The sequence below is a fragment of the Phascolarctos cinereus genome, unplaced genomic scaffold (assembly GCF_003287225.1).
Source record: "Phascolarctos cinereus isolate Bilbo 61053 unplaced genomic scaffold, phaCin_HiC Scaffold_4;HRSCAF=312, whole genome shotgun sequence".
Lineage (NCBI taxonomy): Eukaryota > Metazoa > Chordata > Mammalia > Diprotodontia > Phascolarctidae > Phascolarctos > Phascolarctos cinereus.
Genome location: NW_027555847.1, coordinates 597,723,767 through 597,740,405, shown reverse-complemented (window position 1 = coordinate 597,740,405; position 16,639 = coordinate 597,723,767). Strand labels below are relative to the sequence as shown.

General features: G+C 37.0%; 1 protein-coding gene across 7 annotated transcripts in view; it reads right to left on the bottom strand.

Annotated features, from left to right (window-relative positions):
* Positions 1-16,639, bottom strand: part of RIMS2 (regulating synaptic membrane exocytosis 2) — a 539,971-nt gene that overhangs the window by 469,339 nt on the left and 53,993 nt on the right. For all 7 annotated transcript variants that reach the window (XM_078153700.1, XM_020969889.1, XM_078153699.1 and 4 more), the window contains exon 2: positions 7,078-8,000. In XM_078153700.1, the coding sequence (XP_078009826.1) occupies positions 7,078-8,000 (923 nt within the window). The remainder of the gene's footprint in view (positions 1-7,077; positions 8,001-16,639) is intronic.

Sequence of the window (16,639 nt, the reverse complement as noted above, 5' to 3'; positions counted from 1 at the left end):
GCTATGGTGGAAGATCACAGAATACCACATACTCAAAAGAATTTACCCAATAATATAAAAAGCATAGTGGATATATACACTTTCAGGATATTACCAAATTTTACTTATATTTTCAAAGTGGTGCAAAAGACATAATGGAAAATATTTAGAGCAATAAAGGAGGTAGGGCAAAAAAGGGAGGTACTGAGAGTGAGAATGAGAAACACACGGACATTGGTTAAAGTCCCAATGCAATATCTTTGGAAGACAATGAATAGTCATTGTAATGGAAGAGACATGAATAATTTAAAGTCTGCATTAATGGAAGCATAGCCAGATAGATGAAATCATGGATTTTTCAAAGCATTAAAGTCCCTCCAATATTCAATCCATTTTCTTGTCATTTAGTCTCTTCCTAGATTCTTCAAATACCACCAAACGATGGATATTCATTCTTTCATTAATTCCCCCATTTATTAGTGTTCATGGAATGTTATAATTCATCATTGTCATCTTTAAGGACTATTTCCAGTAACTTCATTAATTAAAGATAACAAGAAATTTTAGATAGTAGCAAGGAGATAGTCAATTGTTGATGTCAACCCACAGACGTTAACTAGACTCAGGAAAAAACAGATGATCTCTTTTGGTCCCATCCAAGTCCAGCACTTACGACTAAATAAAACCAGGCTTTATTTGCTCAATAGGGGAAAGAGAAGAGAAGCCATAACCCAAAAGGAAGAAATCATCGTTGATGTTAAATTGCTTATTTGCAATGAGTAAAGTTTAAGGAGACACCCCACCTCTTGAAATATTTTCCCAGAATTTAAAGTTACAACATTTAGTGTGTTGCTTCTTTAGCAGGTATTGTGTTACAGAACCTCAAAAAACCATAGCCTTTTAAATTTTGAAAGGACTTTAGAGGTAACTTAGTATAATAATCCTTACTGAACTTTGCTACAACATGCCTTGGCTAATTCCTATGCAAAGCATACAACCCCTCTCTAATAATTTTAGTCCGGCCTTTACCTGAACCATGAAAGCCTGGCAAATGGTCGTGTGACCTTTTTTTGAAGACCTCCATGAACGGGGAATTTACTGCTTTATTAAAGGCATTTTTATATTCCTATATTTTTTTTACCCTTTGGCAATTTTAGAGGTCCCTTATTTCCCTTTCCATTCCTACCAAACCCCGTAAGAACAAAAAGAAAAAGGCTTAAAGAAACCTTATATTTTTTGAAACTCTGACAATCAAATTAAGCATTGTGAAGCTCACTGCTGCATAGAGACAAATTGCTTCCAATTTTTGCCTCCTACTGCCACTCAGATAAGAAATTATTCACTCTCATTATGGTAGCACTTAGAGACAAAAATAAAAGATTTTTCCATTATACAAGGAGCAACATCTGTTATTAATTTTGAAATCTTTTGGCAGTTGCATGTTATTTTCAATGTTGATTTCAGCCTGCCTGCATTTCTTTTCTTGAAAATTTGAAATGAATTGAATAAAAGAATGATTAAATGTCGCCCAGATTTTCACTTCACTTAGGTAATCCTATGTTAAATCACATGGACACTAAGACTATGTTATTTGTGACTTCCATAAGTTTCCAGGGTCAGGCCAAGATGCATACAACACATAGAGACAAGTATTATGGACACTTTGAGATTCCAAAATTTAGGTAATGCTATAAAATTCATATACCAATATGAAAAATAATTCCTTATATTAAAAATAATGGTGTCAGAGAAAGTAACTGCTTAATCTTTTACTTTAGGCAACTATGAAAAAAAGTGGTAATTGGACTCTAAGGACAGATAACATGAAACACAAGTTGAAGGAAGGAAATAGTTTATATCATTAAAGAATTATTTTTGAGTGCGGGCGTTAACATAGAAAGGAAAGGACCAAAAACAAATGTCACCTCATTCTAAATCAACTCATGGACACAGATAATAAGGTAATGAGACTTCAATTTTTAAAAAATCAACTTATCATTTTTGTGAAAATGTCATTTTTGACACAATATAACACTGACTAGGATGAAAAACAGTTTAATTGTTTAAAAACACAAGATATATACAAATCAGGAAAACAAAATGATGAACATCCTAGGGTATTGAAGGCACTAATAATTAGGATTGCCATAATAATCAGGATGGCCATTTGGGGGACTCAAAAAGGAAATGAGAATAAAATTAAATTTAGGAAAATGCTTGTAATTTAAATGAGAGAAAGGCACAAAGTTTTAAAGTAAAGGCAAATAAATGTCCTTTCATCTTTGTATCAATGGAGTCTAATGCTTAACAGATTGTAGGTGCTTAATAAATTTTTCTTGATTTGAATAGAATAACTGGAAAACACTAGAATCAATTGGTAGCCACCCAGAAAAATGTAAGTTACTGAGAAGTAACCAATAAGGCTTTGGAAAAACTAAAACATAACTGAACAAATTAATTTCTTTGAACGCTAGAATGCTAAGTTACACAGATAATGGAGGGGGACATGAATATAATCTCTATCCCTCTCCTATGATTCCCATAGCAATTTTGCATTGCCCTTGTGGCACTTATACTACCAAGATTTTGAATATGTGGCCTAATTTCTTCTCTATGACTATAAGCTCCTTTAGGGGAGGGATTGTATCCTACTCACTGAAGTATACACTTAGCACTGCAAAGGATCTTAGAAGTCATTTAATCCAATTCTTCTATTTTTAAAAATAAAGAAATGGAGGGCTTGAAAGGATACATGATTTGTTCAAGTTCTCATCTTTGTATCCTCCATGGTACCTAACATTGTCCCTTTGATTTATTAGTCAATAAATACTAATTAAATGAATTCTGAATAAATGGATATATTACAAAATAAGTGAAAATTTAATTAACAACCTAAGAAAACATGGTCTATATGGCTGGCTCACTTCTTATTTTTCATTCCCTAAAATCCTAACTCTAATACAGTAATAAGGTCAGTTCTCAGAGTAATGAACTCTATCAAAATTGTTCTGATACTCACAGTTTTTCTTTTTCTCAAAAAATTCCTAAAGATGCTTCGTGGTGCCACTGGGTTTCATAAAACACAGTATGAAAACTATTTCTAGAACAAATATGTAGTTCAGATTCTGCGTAGTATACTGAACAGAAAGATGGCCCTGGAAATGTGAAGACCAGTGTCTGAACTCTGCTTCTAACACATATTGGCAATGTGACACTAGGCAAAGAACTTAATCTCTCAGGACCCCCAGTTAGCTCTATGAGACTGCAAGTTTCAGGGAAGATGCCAACCTGCATTAGGAAAGGTAGTTTTCTTAACTGGAAGTTTCCCTGCCAATGAAATTAAGGTTCAGTTTTTAAAAGTATCTAGTTAGTGGTATACTGACTGGTAATCATATCTAAATTATTCTTATCAGTAACTGCATCAGTTTGAAGAACAGATGTAGTGATAGGACTAAGAGCATTTCATTCTTTTTTTTATCATGAGCCTTGATCAAGAAAAGTAGAAATGTATTCTTCATCCTACAGAAGACAGAATAGGATGGTACTCATCACATCTAAGAAAACAAAAGTGACCAGCAAGTTGGAGTTAACTCCATAAAGTCCAATTGACTATTGGTTAGCCAATAAACTATGACAGAAATAATCAATAACTCAACAACAACAAGAAAAAAGTGTGGCTAGATATAAAGACAGCAAGAAAAAAATACTTGAAAATTAAGCTGAATGTGAGTCAGAAATAGAGTGCTGTTATGTAAAAAAAGAAATGGACATGAGATGGGGATATATAAACTGGATTATGCCATGCAAGAGTCTGGAAATAATCCTTCTATATTTGGCCTTGGCTGATGCTATCTTCAGAACTAAAATGCAGTGTCCAGCTCTGCTTTGCATATTTTTAAAGGATTTTGAGAACAAAAAGAGAGCACATAAAAAAGGAATATAAATGATGTTCCTGCAAGAGAAATTTGAAGGAGTTGAAGTTATTTATCCTGGAAAAGAAAAAGCTACCAGGATGACTATCTGCAAATGCATAGTGATTATCAAAAGAAGAATGCCCATGCCTTCTTCTCTAGCTCAATAAATAACCAAAGTCAGAAATGAGCTAAAAGGGCACCAAAAGAGAATTTGGTTAAACACGATCAATAATTATCAAGTTCTAAACTATATGCCTAATACTGTACTGGGCACAGGGCATTCCACTACAAGGAATGAAACAATCCCTACTCACAAGAAGCATACATTCTAATGGGGGAACAGCACAAGTGCACATACAAATTTATGCCATATAACTATAAAGTGAATAAACGGAAAGTATCTGTAGACAAGTTAGGTATAAGATGCCCCCAGGACATCAAGTCTGTCCCAAAAGACAATTGGTGATATGGGGCTTAAGCTCAGAAAAAAAGGCTGAGACTGAGACACAGATCTAGGAGTCATTTGCATAAAAATGACAGTTAAACACATGGGAGCTTATAAAGTTACTGAATATATAAAGGGAGAAGAGAAGACCTAGGACAGAACCTCGGGGAATGCTCACAAACAGGGAGAGTGAAACGGATGATGACCTAGCAAAGGAGCCTGGGGGTTGGTCAGACTAGTAGGCAGAGAACCAGGAGAGAATAGAGAAAAAAAAAAAAACTTTAAAAAGAGAGAGTATCCAGGATGCTGGGGTGGGTCAACAGAGTCAAATACAGGAACAAGTCAGGAAAAATGAAGACTGAACCATACCATAGGTATGATGAAACACTAAAACATACCAACAAGTTTGGTTATGAAATCACAATCCTTGGGACTTTATAAAAGTAGGATAGATAAATACCTCTTCCTCCAAGGACACAAGAACTCAGACTGACTATTTAATTATTTAATTGAAACTGCTGTCTCGAAAATTACCAATTATCTCTTGATTGTCAAATCCAACAGCCTCTTCTCAATTCTTTCTCAATCTTCTTGTCCTGGAACATTTGACATTGTTAATCGTCTTCTTGAAGTTCTCTCCTGTCTAAGTTTTTTTGGCAATGTTCTCCCTAGTTTTCTTCTTATAAATCTAATCTCTAATCAACATCCTCTACTGGATCTTAATCCAGGTCATGTCACTAAGTGTGGGTCTCTCCCAAGACTCTGGACCTCTTCTCTTGTCCCTCACTCCCATATGTTAAATTATTCTCTCTATGCAAATGATTCTCAGATCTATATATCCAGCCCTGATCCCTCTCCTGAACTCCAATCTCATACCACCAACTGCCTTTTGAACATTTCAATTGGATTTTCATCAGCATCTCAAACTCAATATGTCTAAAAGAGAACTAATTATCTTTCCCCCAAACTATCTCTTCTTCCTCTTTTCCTATTATATTTAAAGGCACTACCATCTTTCCAATTACCCAGGCTGGCAGCATCAATGTCCTCATTGAATCCTCACTCTCCCTCACCCCACATATCTAATCCGTGGTCAGATCTTATTTCGACCTTCACATCTTTCATACACAACCCCTTCTCTATGTTTATCTGCACACTGGCACTCTGACATTACCCTTCATTTACATTGTCTATACCTTGAATGTAACTATTTATTTTTATGTCTCCTTCTTTAGAATTTGAGCTTCTAGAGGGAAAAGAGCATTTTTGTTTGATTTTTTTTTTGCTTTCTCTGGACTTTCAGAATTTTGCAAAGTGCCTAGTTTTTAATAAATATTTGTTGACTGACTGATTTTTGTCAGATCACCTGAGAAAACCACGTCACATTTACCATATTAATTAACAGTGAGGATGTAGGGTGACCTCAGTACTGTAACATGAACACTCTTGCCCATACAATTCTAATATAGGGAAGGATTGTTTTATTTAGTTTTCTTTCCAAAGTGAAATTACAGTATACTACACTTCCTCTTTGTTGTTCACTGTCATCCAAAGTCATCTCTTAGGAATAAAGCTAAGGGGGCAGCTAGGTGGTGCAGTGGATAGAGCCAGCCCTGGAGTCAGGATGGACCTGAGTTCAAATCCAGCCTCAGATACATAATGCTCACTAGCTGTGTGACCCTGAGCAAGTCACTTAACACCATTGCCTAGCCAAAAAAAAAAAAAAGGAATAAAGCTAAGGAACCCAGGAACTGTCAAAGTAAGAATAGTACCATGAAAGACATTTAGATTTTTTTGTGTGTTTACCTAATGTAGTGGCAATTTGTACATGGTTTAATTGCATACAGAAAATACAATTTACCTGCTTGGGCTACTTGGAAAGATTGCGGTAGGAATCAAATGAGAAAATGAATATAAAAGAACTTTAAAAGTTATAAAACATCATGGAAATAGCAAGTATAATTTAGAAATGTATTATCGCCATTACTGTTTTATAACCTTTATCTTTTCTTATTGTATCCTATGCAACAAATGACCAACCCCACAATAAATTTAGCCAAAATTAATGTTTCAACTTTTTCATAAATTTTATGTAAGAAATGAAGGCATTAGTTCAAGAGGGAATCTCAGGGATGGGTGAGACCTTGGGAAAGCAGCTTATCATCCTTCTTCATCTTCTATACAACCTTACATTTAAACGCCCCCAGAAAGAAAAGAATCTATTTTTTTCTGTTCTATTTTTCAGACATATAAGAAAGTTTAGGTTTTTGGAGACATTGCTGCTGTTTACGTAAATGAAATTATTCTGCACTCTGGGGTGAGCTGATCACTATAGATGCTGACCTTGATGTCCTCCTTTAACTACAGAATCACATTAAATGTAAATAAATATCATTAAAATTCAACAAAAATAAGTTTACACAAGTACACAATCATGTTAAAGAAGTAAATGGTCAATCACTTAATACAGAGACTAACTGAAATCAGAGGAGCTTCCCTTGACTTTGAACACTGTCACATACATGTTTTAACAACACTTTTTATATGACTTGAAATGTTCTTCCTCAGACCAATCTGAGACCTAAGATTTTAAAATAAGTTGTATTTACATTGTGATTTTTAAAAATTGAGAGAATTCTGGCTGAAATATTTAACCAATCCACAAAATCAAAGCAGGGAAATTAATATGTAATCAGTGAATAACTGTGGGAGCACACTTGATTAAAATATAGAACTTACCTTTTTCACTTACACTCTCACTCTCAATCTCAACATCATCACAGCTTGTGTATTCTGGTGTAGAAGCCAACTCCTCTTCTGAGCTACTCAAGGAAACCTGCCGCATTTTACCACCTTTCTTTGTTTTATGAGGCTTTGGTGGTGGAGGTCTTACTGACTCAGACTGATCTGAGCTGAGGGAATCATTCCTTAACATGGTTTCCATTTTTTCACGTTTTGTTTTCCGGACAGCAGAACTGGGATCTAAGTGGTGTGGTTTCCTTAATGAGTCAGTACGCCTCATATCAGGTCTATCAATAGGGATTGGACTCCTCCGAGGGGTAGGAGGACTATGATTTGAGGTCCTCTGACGATTAGGACTGGGTCCCTGAGTCTCTCGAGTTCTTTCCATTGAATAAGAGCGCTGGTTTTCCATGGCTGCCCTGCGCTCTGATGTGGATCTTTGCCTTGATGGCCGTTCCATTCTTAGCACAGGAATCCTAGAATCTTCAAGTTCCGTATTGGCCAGTGAAACATCACTATGCCTTCGCTCGTGTCGTGCTCGGGACACCTCAGCATGGATACGCATTTGTTCTTCATAAGGCTGTGGCTTTACTGGGTAACGAGCCAAATTAGGGTCACTTCGGTAACGTGCTTGGTATTCCTCTTCCCTCCTTTGCCTTTCATATTCATCCCTATTCTCCACATCCTCATCATCTATATACTCTTTGGAACGTCTACGACTTCTCCTGTTGGAGTCCCTATAATCTACATGGTCAGGTTCTTCAAATAATTGAGGTCCATGATGAGATCTCCTTTCAGCATAATCTGAAGGAGATCTAGGCATTGCACTGTCTGATGTAGCATACTGGGAATATTCGTCTCTCTCTTCCTGTTGATCGTATCTTATATTCTGTTCTCTGGATATTGATGGGCTCCTTTTCCTAGGTAGTCAAAGAAAATAGAAGGTAAGAAGAGTGACGATCACATTTCTTTATGTCATGGTGATTCACAAAATAGAAGTAATATTAAAAATCAATCACATATCAATTCAAAAGAAGTTATGCTCTACTTTTCTGATTAAAAGACAGTCATTAATATGGAAATATGCTTTATACAATTGCACATACTTAACATATCAGATTGCTTACTGTCCCAGAGGGGGGATGGGAGAGAGGAAGGGAGAGAATTTGAAACTCAATATTTTTAAAAATGAGTGTTAAAAATTGTTTTTACATGTAATTGGGGAAAGGTAAAACATTTAAAAATAGTCATATCATAATAGAAATGTCATCAATATTAATTTCATTCAGCTGAAAGTAAGTACTTTTATAACATGATTATTGAACTATTTTTCCACTATATAGTGCTTATAGTTATGCCATTAAGTATATCATATTAACCAACTCCATTGGTCAACTGCTTCCATGTTTCCATCTACACTCTAGCTGAACCTTCTTTAATGGATTGTGTCTCCCTATTGAAAAGTTAGCTTTCAGAGCAAATACTATCTTGCTTTTCTAATTGTATCCTTAGCACTTAGCACAGTGTTTTACACACAGTAAGCAATTAATAAATGTCTTTTCATTCATTAATTCATGAGCTTCCTTCTCTAAATCTCTATTAACTTGGAAACTCTTGATTATACCCTACCTTGTATAATTCTTTAATTGTTGCATTTTGTTGGAGCTATGTGACCCTGGGCACACTGCTTAGACTCTTGGTGCCTCCTGGGTAACTCTCTAAGTCTATGGGCTGCTTAGAAGTTGCTAAACTGTACTAGTTCAAAGACTTCCTCACTAGGAGTCCCTATATCAATGAAATTACAGATCCAGACCAAAAAAACAAAATATTACATGCCCAAGTAGACTATAAAGTCCTGGGAACTAAAGATTTTTACCTTTGACTTCTTTGTACCCATGTGATATAGCAAAATCATATGTGGTGGACACTCAATAAATGCTAGTTTTGAACCTATTCCAGATTATAAATGATAATATTGATTTTTTAAAATAACATGAATCATATTGTATTTTAACATAATTTATATTGTATTTCTAGGTATGATTGACTTAACTTCATGTATAAAACTGAGCATGTTATCTTCCCTTTATACACCTGCTCTTCTTTACAACTTCTCTATTTCTAACTGTGGCACCACCACTCATTGTCAATGTCAGAAGCCTCATTATTAATGCTCCTGTTTTCCTTCACATCTCAAATTGAAGTCAGTTACGAAGTTCTGTCAATTCTATTTTGGCAGCTTGTCTCCCATCTGTTCTCTCTTCTCTAGCTGCACTGCCACAACCCTAATATAAACTCTCATTGTCACCTGCCTCCTAGGCTCTCCTTCACCCTATTCATCTTTCATACTGCTGCCAGGCTTAACTTCCATATCTATAGATCTGATCCTGTCACTCATCTGCCCAAAATATCCAATGGTTCCATATTGCCCAGTAAGTAGAATTCAAACTCCTTTGTTTGGAACTCAAGGCTGTTCAAAACCTGTCATTTCCCTATCTTCCCAGACTGTTTTTACATTGCTCTCTTCCATCTACTCCATACTGTAGCTAAACAGTCTCTGTGAACTCTTCCTGTGTCTTACTCTCTCCATGCCTTTGCTTACATTGTTCAATTCACAAAACCCTATCAAATCCCTACTATGTGCAAGACACTACTAGGTCATACAAAGACAAAAACAAAAGAATTCCAGATTTCAAGGAGTTTATACCCTTTTTCTCCCAATTAAATGCTTATCCACTACTTTTTCAACTCAAATGTCTCTTTCTCCATGAAGTCTTCTCTTCTTATCTATTGTTATGAATAATCCTCTCCTAGGATGGTTGAAATACCTTGTTTTGTGCTTCTTTAATGTACTTATCCCTAAATGGAGTTCATCAAGAGTCCAACCATGGTAGTGTTCTGTTCTGTTGAATATGTTTACTAATTACATGGAAGAAAGGTTATCGATAGCATGCTTATCCAATGTATCATTGTATATTATTGTCATTTGTATATGTGTCTTTTCTCCCTATTAGACTGTAAGCTCAATGAGGATGGGCCTCTGGTTTGCCTAAACTTTAACTGTCCATTAGAGTCTCTGCATCAGGTGCTTTGAATTTATTCATCTATTCAACAAAGATTTATCTAGTGCTTATAACTCATTGTAGACTCAGTAATGGTTTGTTAAGATTGACTATAATTAAATTTATTTAAACTAAAAATGAATTACTAAGATAGGAATCTACTGTTTAGTGACCCTCAATTACTGTTAACATTGTAAGTCAAGAATAAATTTTTCATCAGGCTTCAGAAGAAAGAAAAAAGAAGACAAAAAATATTTTTTGAAAGATTTGCTGTTTGTAATTAGATACCACGGTTGCAGAAAATGAAGAGAAATGTGACTTTCTACTCAAAGTACTTTTCTACTCAAAATATTTAAAAGTATATGACCTTACTACAGGATTTTTTAAATTGCATCTTAAGAGAAAACAATATGTATTTTCTTTCTCTTAGGCACCAGAATTTTCTTCTTATTCCTGACAAAATCAATCAATAAGCATTGATTAGACACCACATGCCAGGCACAGTTATGCACTGGGGATATGAACACAAAAATCTTATTATTCTTGTTCTCAAAAAGCTTTCATTCTATCAGGTGAAAGGACCCACTACCTTAGTACAGAACCTCATCATCCTTCACCTGGACCACTGAAGTTTTTTCCTGATTAGTGTCCTTGCTTTAAGCCTTTCCCTATTCTAACCAATCCTCCACACAGCTACAAAAAAATCTATTTTTTCTTTAAGTACAAATCTGATCATGTCATTCCCCTACTCAATAAAATCTAGTTACTCTCTGTTTCTGCTAGGACAAAATATAAACTTTTATGGCTTAGAAAACCCTTCACAACTTGACCCCAACCTTCCTTTTCAGCCTCATTTTCTAGTACTTCCCTTCCAATACTCTACAATCTACCCTAACTGGCTTTCTCTCTTCTTCTCACATTAGGCATTCCTCTCCCTTCTCTGTGCCTTCATACTGAACTAGGGTGGTAGCTATGTGAACAGAGAACAGTGGTCAGATGTAAGAAATGCCATGTTGGTAGAAACTGTAAGATTAGGAAGAATGAGGAGTTGAAGATAACATTAGGTTTATGAGGCTATGACACTAGAAGAATAGTAATGCTCTCGACAGAAATAAGGAAGTTTGGTAGAAGACGGGATTTGCAAGAAAAGATAATGACTTCTGTTTTGGACATGTTGAATCTAAGATTCTCTAAAACATCCAGTGTGAAATATCCAATAGGCAATTAGTGATTTGGGAGTCATAAAAGTGATCGGTACTATATTGGGATGTACTGGGAATATAAACCAGGGAATCAGTTGCCTAGAAATGATAGTTAAACAAGTAGCTAAAGTGGCCAAAAGATAGTGTACAGAGAAAAGGGAAAGCAGGTCCAGAGCCATGGGATACATTCACAGGATGAGAGTACGATGTGGACAATGAGCCATCAAAGGAGATTGAGAAAGTGCAGCCAAAAGAGAACAAGAAAATCAAGGAGAAGGTAGTTTTTGAGTGTCAAACATAACAGAGAGGACATGGAGGATAAGGACTGGGAATTAAGATATCTTTGGAGAGAGCAGTTTCAGTTGAATGATGAGGACAGAAGTCTGAGTAAAAATGGCTAAGAAGTGATTTTGAATACATGAAATGGAGGCAATTTGTGGACAGATTTTTTTTCCCCCAGGAGTTTGGCTGAGAAAAGGGATGAGAGATATAGGATGATAGCTTGAGGGGATGGTAGAATGTAGTGCAGATTTTTTTTAAGGATGAGGGAAATTTGAGCATGTTTGTAGGCAGCAGGGAATGAGCAATTAGAGATAGGTTGAAGATGATTATGGGGGACAGGGGAGGAGAGGAAAGAGTTGAAGAGAGGTGGATGATTAAGTAGAGCAGTCTCCTGGAGATGACTTCAAAATGCTGGACTTTCCAGTCAGTTTATTGGTCAGAAAACTGGGCTTCAAGACCTGGAGGTAGCTCTGCAACCTTAAACCAGTAACTTAACCTGGCTGGTGTCAATTTACTCAACTGTAAAATGAAATGGTGGAAGGATTAACTTTCCTTTATCTCATTATGTATCCAGCATCTAGAACAGTGAATTGTACATGCACAAAAGGAAAGATCTATGATTTTGTCAGCTTAGGGAACTCCTGGTGTAAGAAAATCCAACTTACAACTCATTTATAACTATGGAAGAGAACAAGCCTTTATCCAGCACCTATTATGTGCCAGGTCCTGTGCAGAGCACTTTAGGAATATTGTTTCATTTGATTCTCATAATAGCCTGGGAGGTAGGTGCTGTTATTATCCCCATTTTATAGTTCAGCAAAGGTGAAGTGATTTGCCCAGGGTTGCACAAGTAGTAAGTGTCTGAACTCAGGTCTTCCTGATTTCAGGACCAGTGCTCTATCCATTATGGGACCTTGTGATCCTCAAAGGGTCTGTGTTTCCCATCTTCCCATGAGCATTTTAGTGTTATTCCTGGGACAGGAATGGCTGGCAGGAGTGTCTTCATCAGGTGCCAAAAACAGACTGGATATGATGAGGAAAAAGAGAATCAAGGTTCTAAGGCAGGCCCAGTAGAAAACTGCAGCATAGCTGGGAGCTAAGATGGCAGAGTAAAAGCAGTGACTTGTTTGAACTCTCCCCCAAACCCCTCCAAACACCTGTAAAAATGGCTCTAAACAAATTCTAAAGCAGCAGAACCCACAAAAAGACAGAGTGAAACAAATTTCCAGCCTAAGACAACCTGGATGGTTGACTGGAAACATATATCACGCCGGGTGGGGGGAGGAGCACAGTTCAGCGTGGGCACACAGGTCTCAGTGAACCTGAAGCAGCCCTCAAAGGACTGAATCACAGGCAGCTGTGGTGGTTTCCAGACTTCTCAACTCACGAATGCCAAAGACAACTTAAAAGGTCAGTAGGAAAAGTCTGTGACTGCGAAGAGAAAGAAGCTCCATTTCAGCCCCACAGTGTGGGGCAGCAGCTGCTTCCAAAGCTCTGGGCCCAGCAACTGAGGGGAAATCAAGTGGCTGATCAGAGGGGGATTGCAGGGATCTCTTTGCTGGTGCAGGACTCTCTTTGCTTTGCCTGTGCTTACTTCTGGGTCACAGTTCTGGGTGGCAGTCCTGGGGTGAGGAGGAGAATTGATGTGGTGGAGCTTGTGGCAGTAGTGGAGAGAATCCTTCTCACAGTTTCAAGGCAGAAAAGAGTGCTTGTGGTCACTCATAGACCAGAGAACAGGCCAGAAAAGGAGTAAACACCTTGCCCCTTATCATACCACCTTGGAAGAAATGAAAATTTACAGGTCCCTGGAAGTATCTCTGAAAACAGCTGCACAAAACCCCTGAAGCTTGGGGCAGTACATTCTCCACACTGGAAACAGACCCTACCTTAACAAAGAGTTTATAACTCAAGTAATTGGCTGGGGTCATGAGCAAACCTTGCAAAAAAAGTCAGATCACAGAATCTTTCTTTGGAGACAAAGAAGATCAAAACATACAACCAGAAGAAGACAACAAAGTCAAAGCTCCTACATCTAAATCCTCCAAGAAAAATATAAATTGGTTACAGGCCATGGAAAAGCTCAAAAAGGAATTTGAGAAGCAAGTAAGAGAAGTAGAGGAAAAACTGGGAAGAGAAATGAGAGTGATGCAAGAAAATCATGAAAAACAAGTCAACAGCTTGCTAAAGGAGAACCCCCCAAAAATACTGAAGAAAATAACACTCTAAAAAATAGCCTAACCCAAATGGAAAAAGAGGTCCAAAAAGCCAGTGAGGAGAAGAATGCCCTAAACAGCAAAATTGGCCAAATGGAAAAGGAAGTCCAAAAGCTTACTAAAGAAAATACTTCCTTCAAAATTAGAATGGAACAATTGGAAGTCAGTGACTTTATGAGAAATCAAGACATTCTAAAACAAAACCAAAAGAAAGGAAAAACAGAAAACAATGTGAAATATCTCATTGGAAAATCAGCTGACTTGGAAAATATATCCAGGAGAGATAATTTTAAAATCATTGGACTATCTGAAAGCCATGATGAAAAAAAAGACATCATCTTTCAAGAAATTATCAAGGAAAACTGTCCTGATATTTTAGAACCAGAAGGCAAAATTGAAATTGAAGGAATCCACTGATCACCTCCTGAAAAAGATTCCTAAAGGAAAACTCCTAGGAATATTATAGCCAAATTCCAGAGTTCCCAGGTCAAGGAGAAAATATTGCAAGCAGCCAGAAAGAAACAATTCAAATACTGTGAAAACACAATCAGGATAACACAAGATTTAGCAGCTTCTACATTAAGGGACCAGAGGTCTTAGAAGAGAATATACCAGAGGGCAAAGGAGAAAGGATTACAACCAAGGATCACCTACCCAGCAAAACTGAGTATGATCCTTCAGGGGAAAAATGGACATTCAGTGAAACAGAGGACTTTCAAGCATTCTTCATGAAAAGACCACAGCTGAATAGAAAATCTGACTTTCAAATACAAGACTCAAGTGAAACATGAAGAGGTAAACAGGACAGAGAAATCATAAGGGACTTATTAAGGGGACTATTTACATTCCTGCATGGAAAGACGATATTTCTAACTCATGAGACCTCTGTCAGTATTAGGGTAGTTGGAGGGAAAAAATTATATGTATGCATAGATAGATAGATAGATAGATAGATAGATAGATAGATAGATAGATAGATAGACAGACAGACAGACAGACAGACAGACAGACAGACAGACAGACAGACAGACAGATAGATAGATAGATAGATAGATAGATAGATAGATAGATAGATAGAGGGCACAGGGTGAGTTGAAGATGAAGGGGTGATATCTGGAGAATAAAATTAAAGCATAAGAGAGGATTATACTGGGAGAAGGAGAAAGGGAGAGGTAGAATGGGGTAAATTATCTCACATAAAACAGACAAGAAAAGGCTTTTACAGTGAAGGGGAAACTGGAGAAGGTGAGAGGGAATGAGTGGATCTTATTCTCATCAGCTTTGGCTTAAGGAGGGAATAACATACACATTCAACTGGGTATGGAAATCTATCTTACCCTACATGAAAATAGAGGGAAAAGGGGACAAGAGAGCAGGGAGATTATAGAGGGGAAGGCAGATTGGAGGAGGGGGTAATCAGAAGCAAACATTTCTGAGGAGTGACACGTTCAAAAGAGAAAACAGAATAAATGGGGGCAGGATAGGATTAAGGGAAATATACTTAGTTTTTCACAACATGACTACTATGGAAGTGTTTTGCATAACTACACATGTACAACCTATATCAAGTTGCTTGCTTCTCAATGAGGGTGGGTGGGGAGGGAGGAAGGGAGAAAATTTGGAATTCAAGCTCTTGTGGAAGCGAATTTTGAAAACTAAAAATAAACAAATTAATTTAAAAAAAGAAAACTGCAGCATGGTTAAGGGGAACTTCATGAGTATCTACTCCACAAAGGGGGGGGAAAGGACTTCCATTAACCAGGAGCCATGTCATTATCCCTTTGTCCCATAAGTGCTCTGCTTAAGCCCACCTCCCCATGAACTTGGTATGTATACTTGGCAGTGGGAGAGTGTATCATAGACTTTTGGGGGGATGTCTTATACCAAATGCTTGTACCATATCATCTTAGTAAATACTGTATTCTAAAAGCTAATTATCTTTGACATACTAATTATATCAACTGATATTCATGGTGAGGGAAAGCACAGCGATGCAGACTTATGAGTTATGGCATTAAAAAAAAAACCTCTCAACCCCTCAGGTTCACCTACTTCTAGAGTCCTGAGGGACATAACTATGCTTTGGGGACCTGAACTGTCATGATTCTACACTTGTCATGAGCATTGTAATTACAAATGACCAGATGTCCCATAAAATGATGATTTTTTTGGTTGCTATTGTATTTATAAAAACAACTCCTTTGTTTGCCTCTCTGAAGAGCTTACATGCTATTGAGTGAAAGTAATGTACACATATGAGTAAATATAAATAAGTTAACTTCTGTGGGAAGGACACTAAGAATTCATGGGGATCATGGTAGGCCTCATATAAGAGGTAGAATTTTTGCAGAGCATTTAGGGAAGTCAGGGGCTCTGTAAAGCAGAGAAGAATAGTACACTCCAAGCTTGAGGAATAGCTCATATTAAAGCACAAAGGCCAGAGAGAGCATGTTTCATATGGAGAGCAAGCACAAGAGCTTGACTGGCATGTAGAATGCGTGAAGGGGAATAATGTGCCATGAGCCTGTAATGAGAAGATGAAGTCAGGTTGCGAAGGGCTTTAAATGTCAGAGATATTTTTATTTTGTTCTAGAGGCAATAAAGAGAAACTGAAGCTTCTGAAGCAGGGGAGGAAAAGGATCAGACCTGTGGCTAAGGAATCGTAGTTGGGTAAGGCCAAGAATGCCAAGCTGAAATATGGTATGGCTTCTGCTCACTCTCTTAAGGAGTCTGCAGTCTAACAAGTGAAACAGACGTTTTTACAAATAATTATAATACAAAGTAGAATGTAATGAGTATA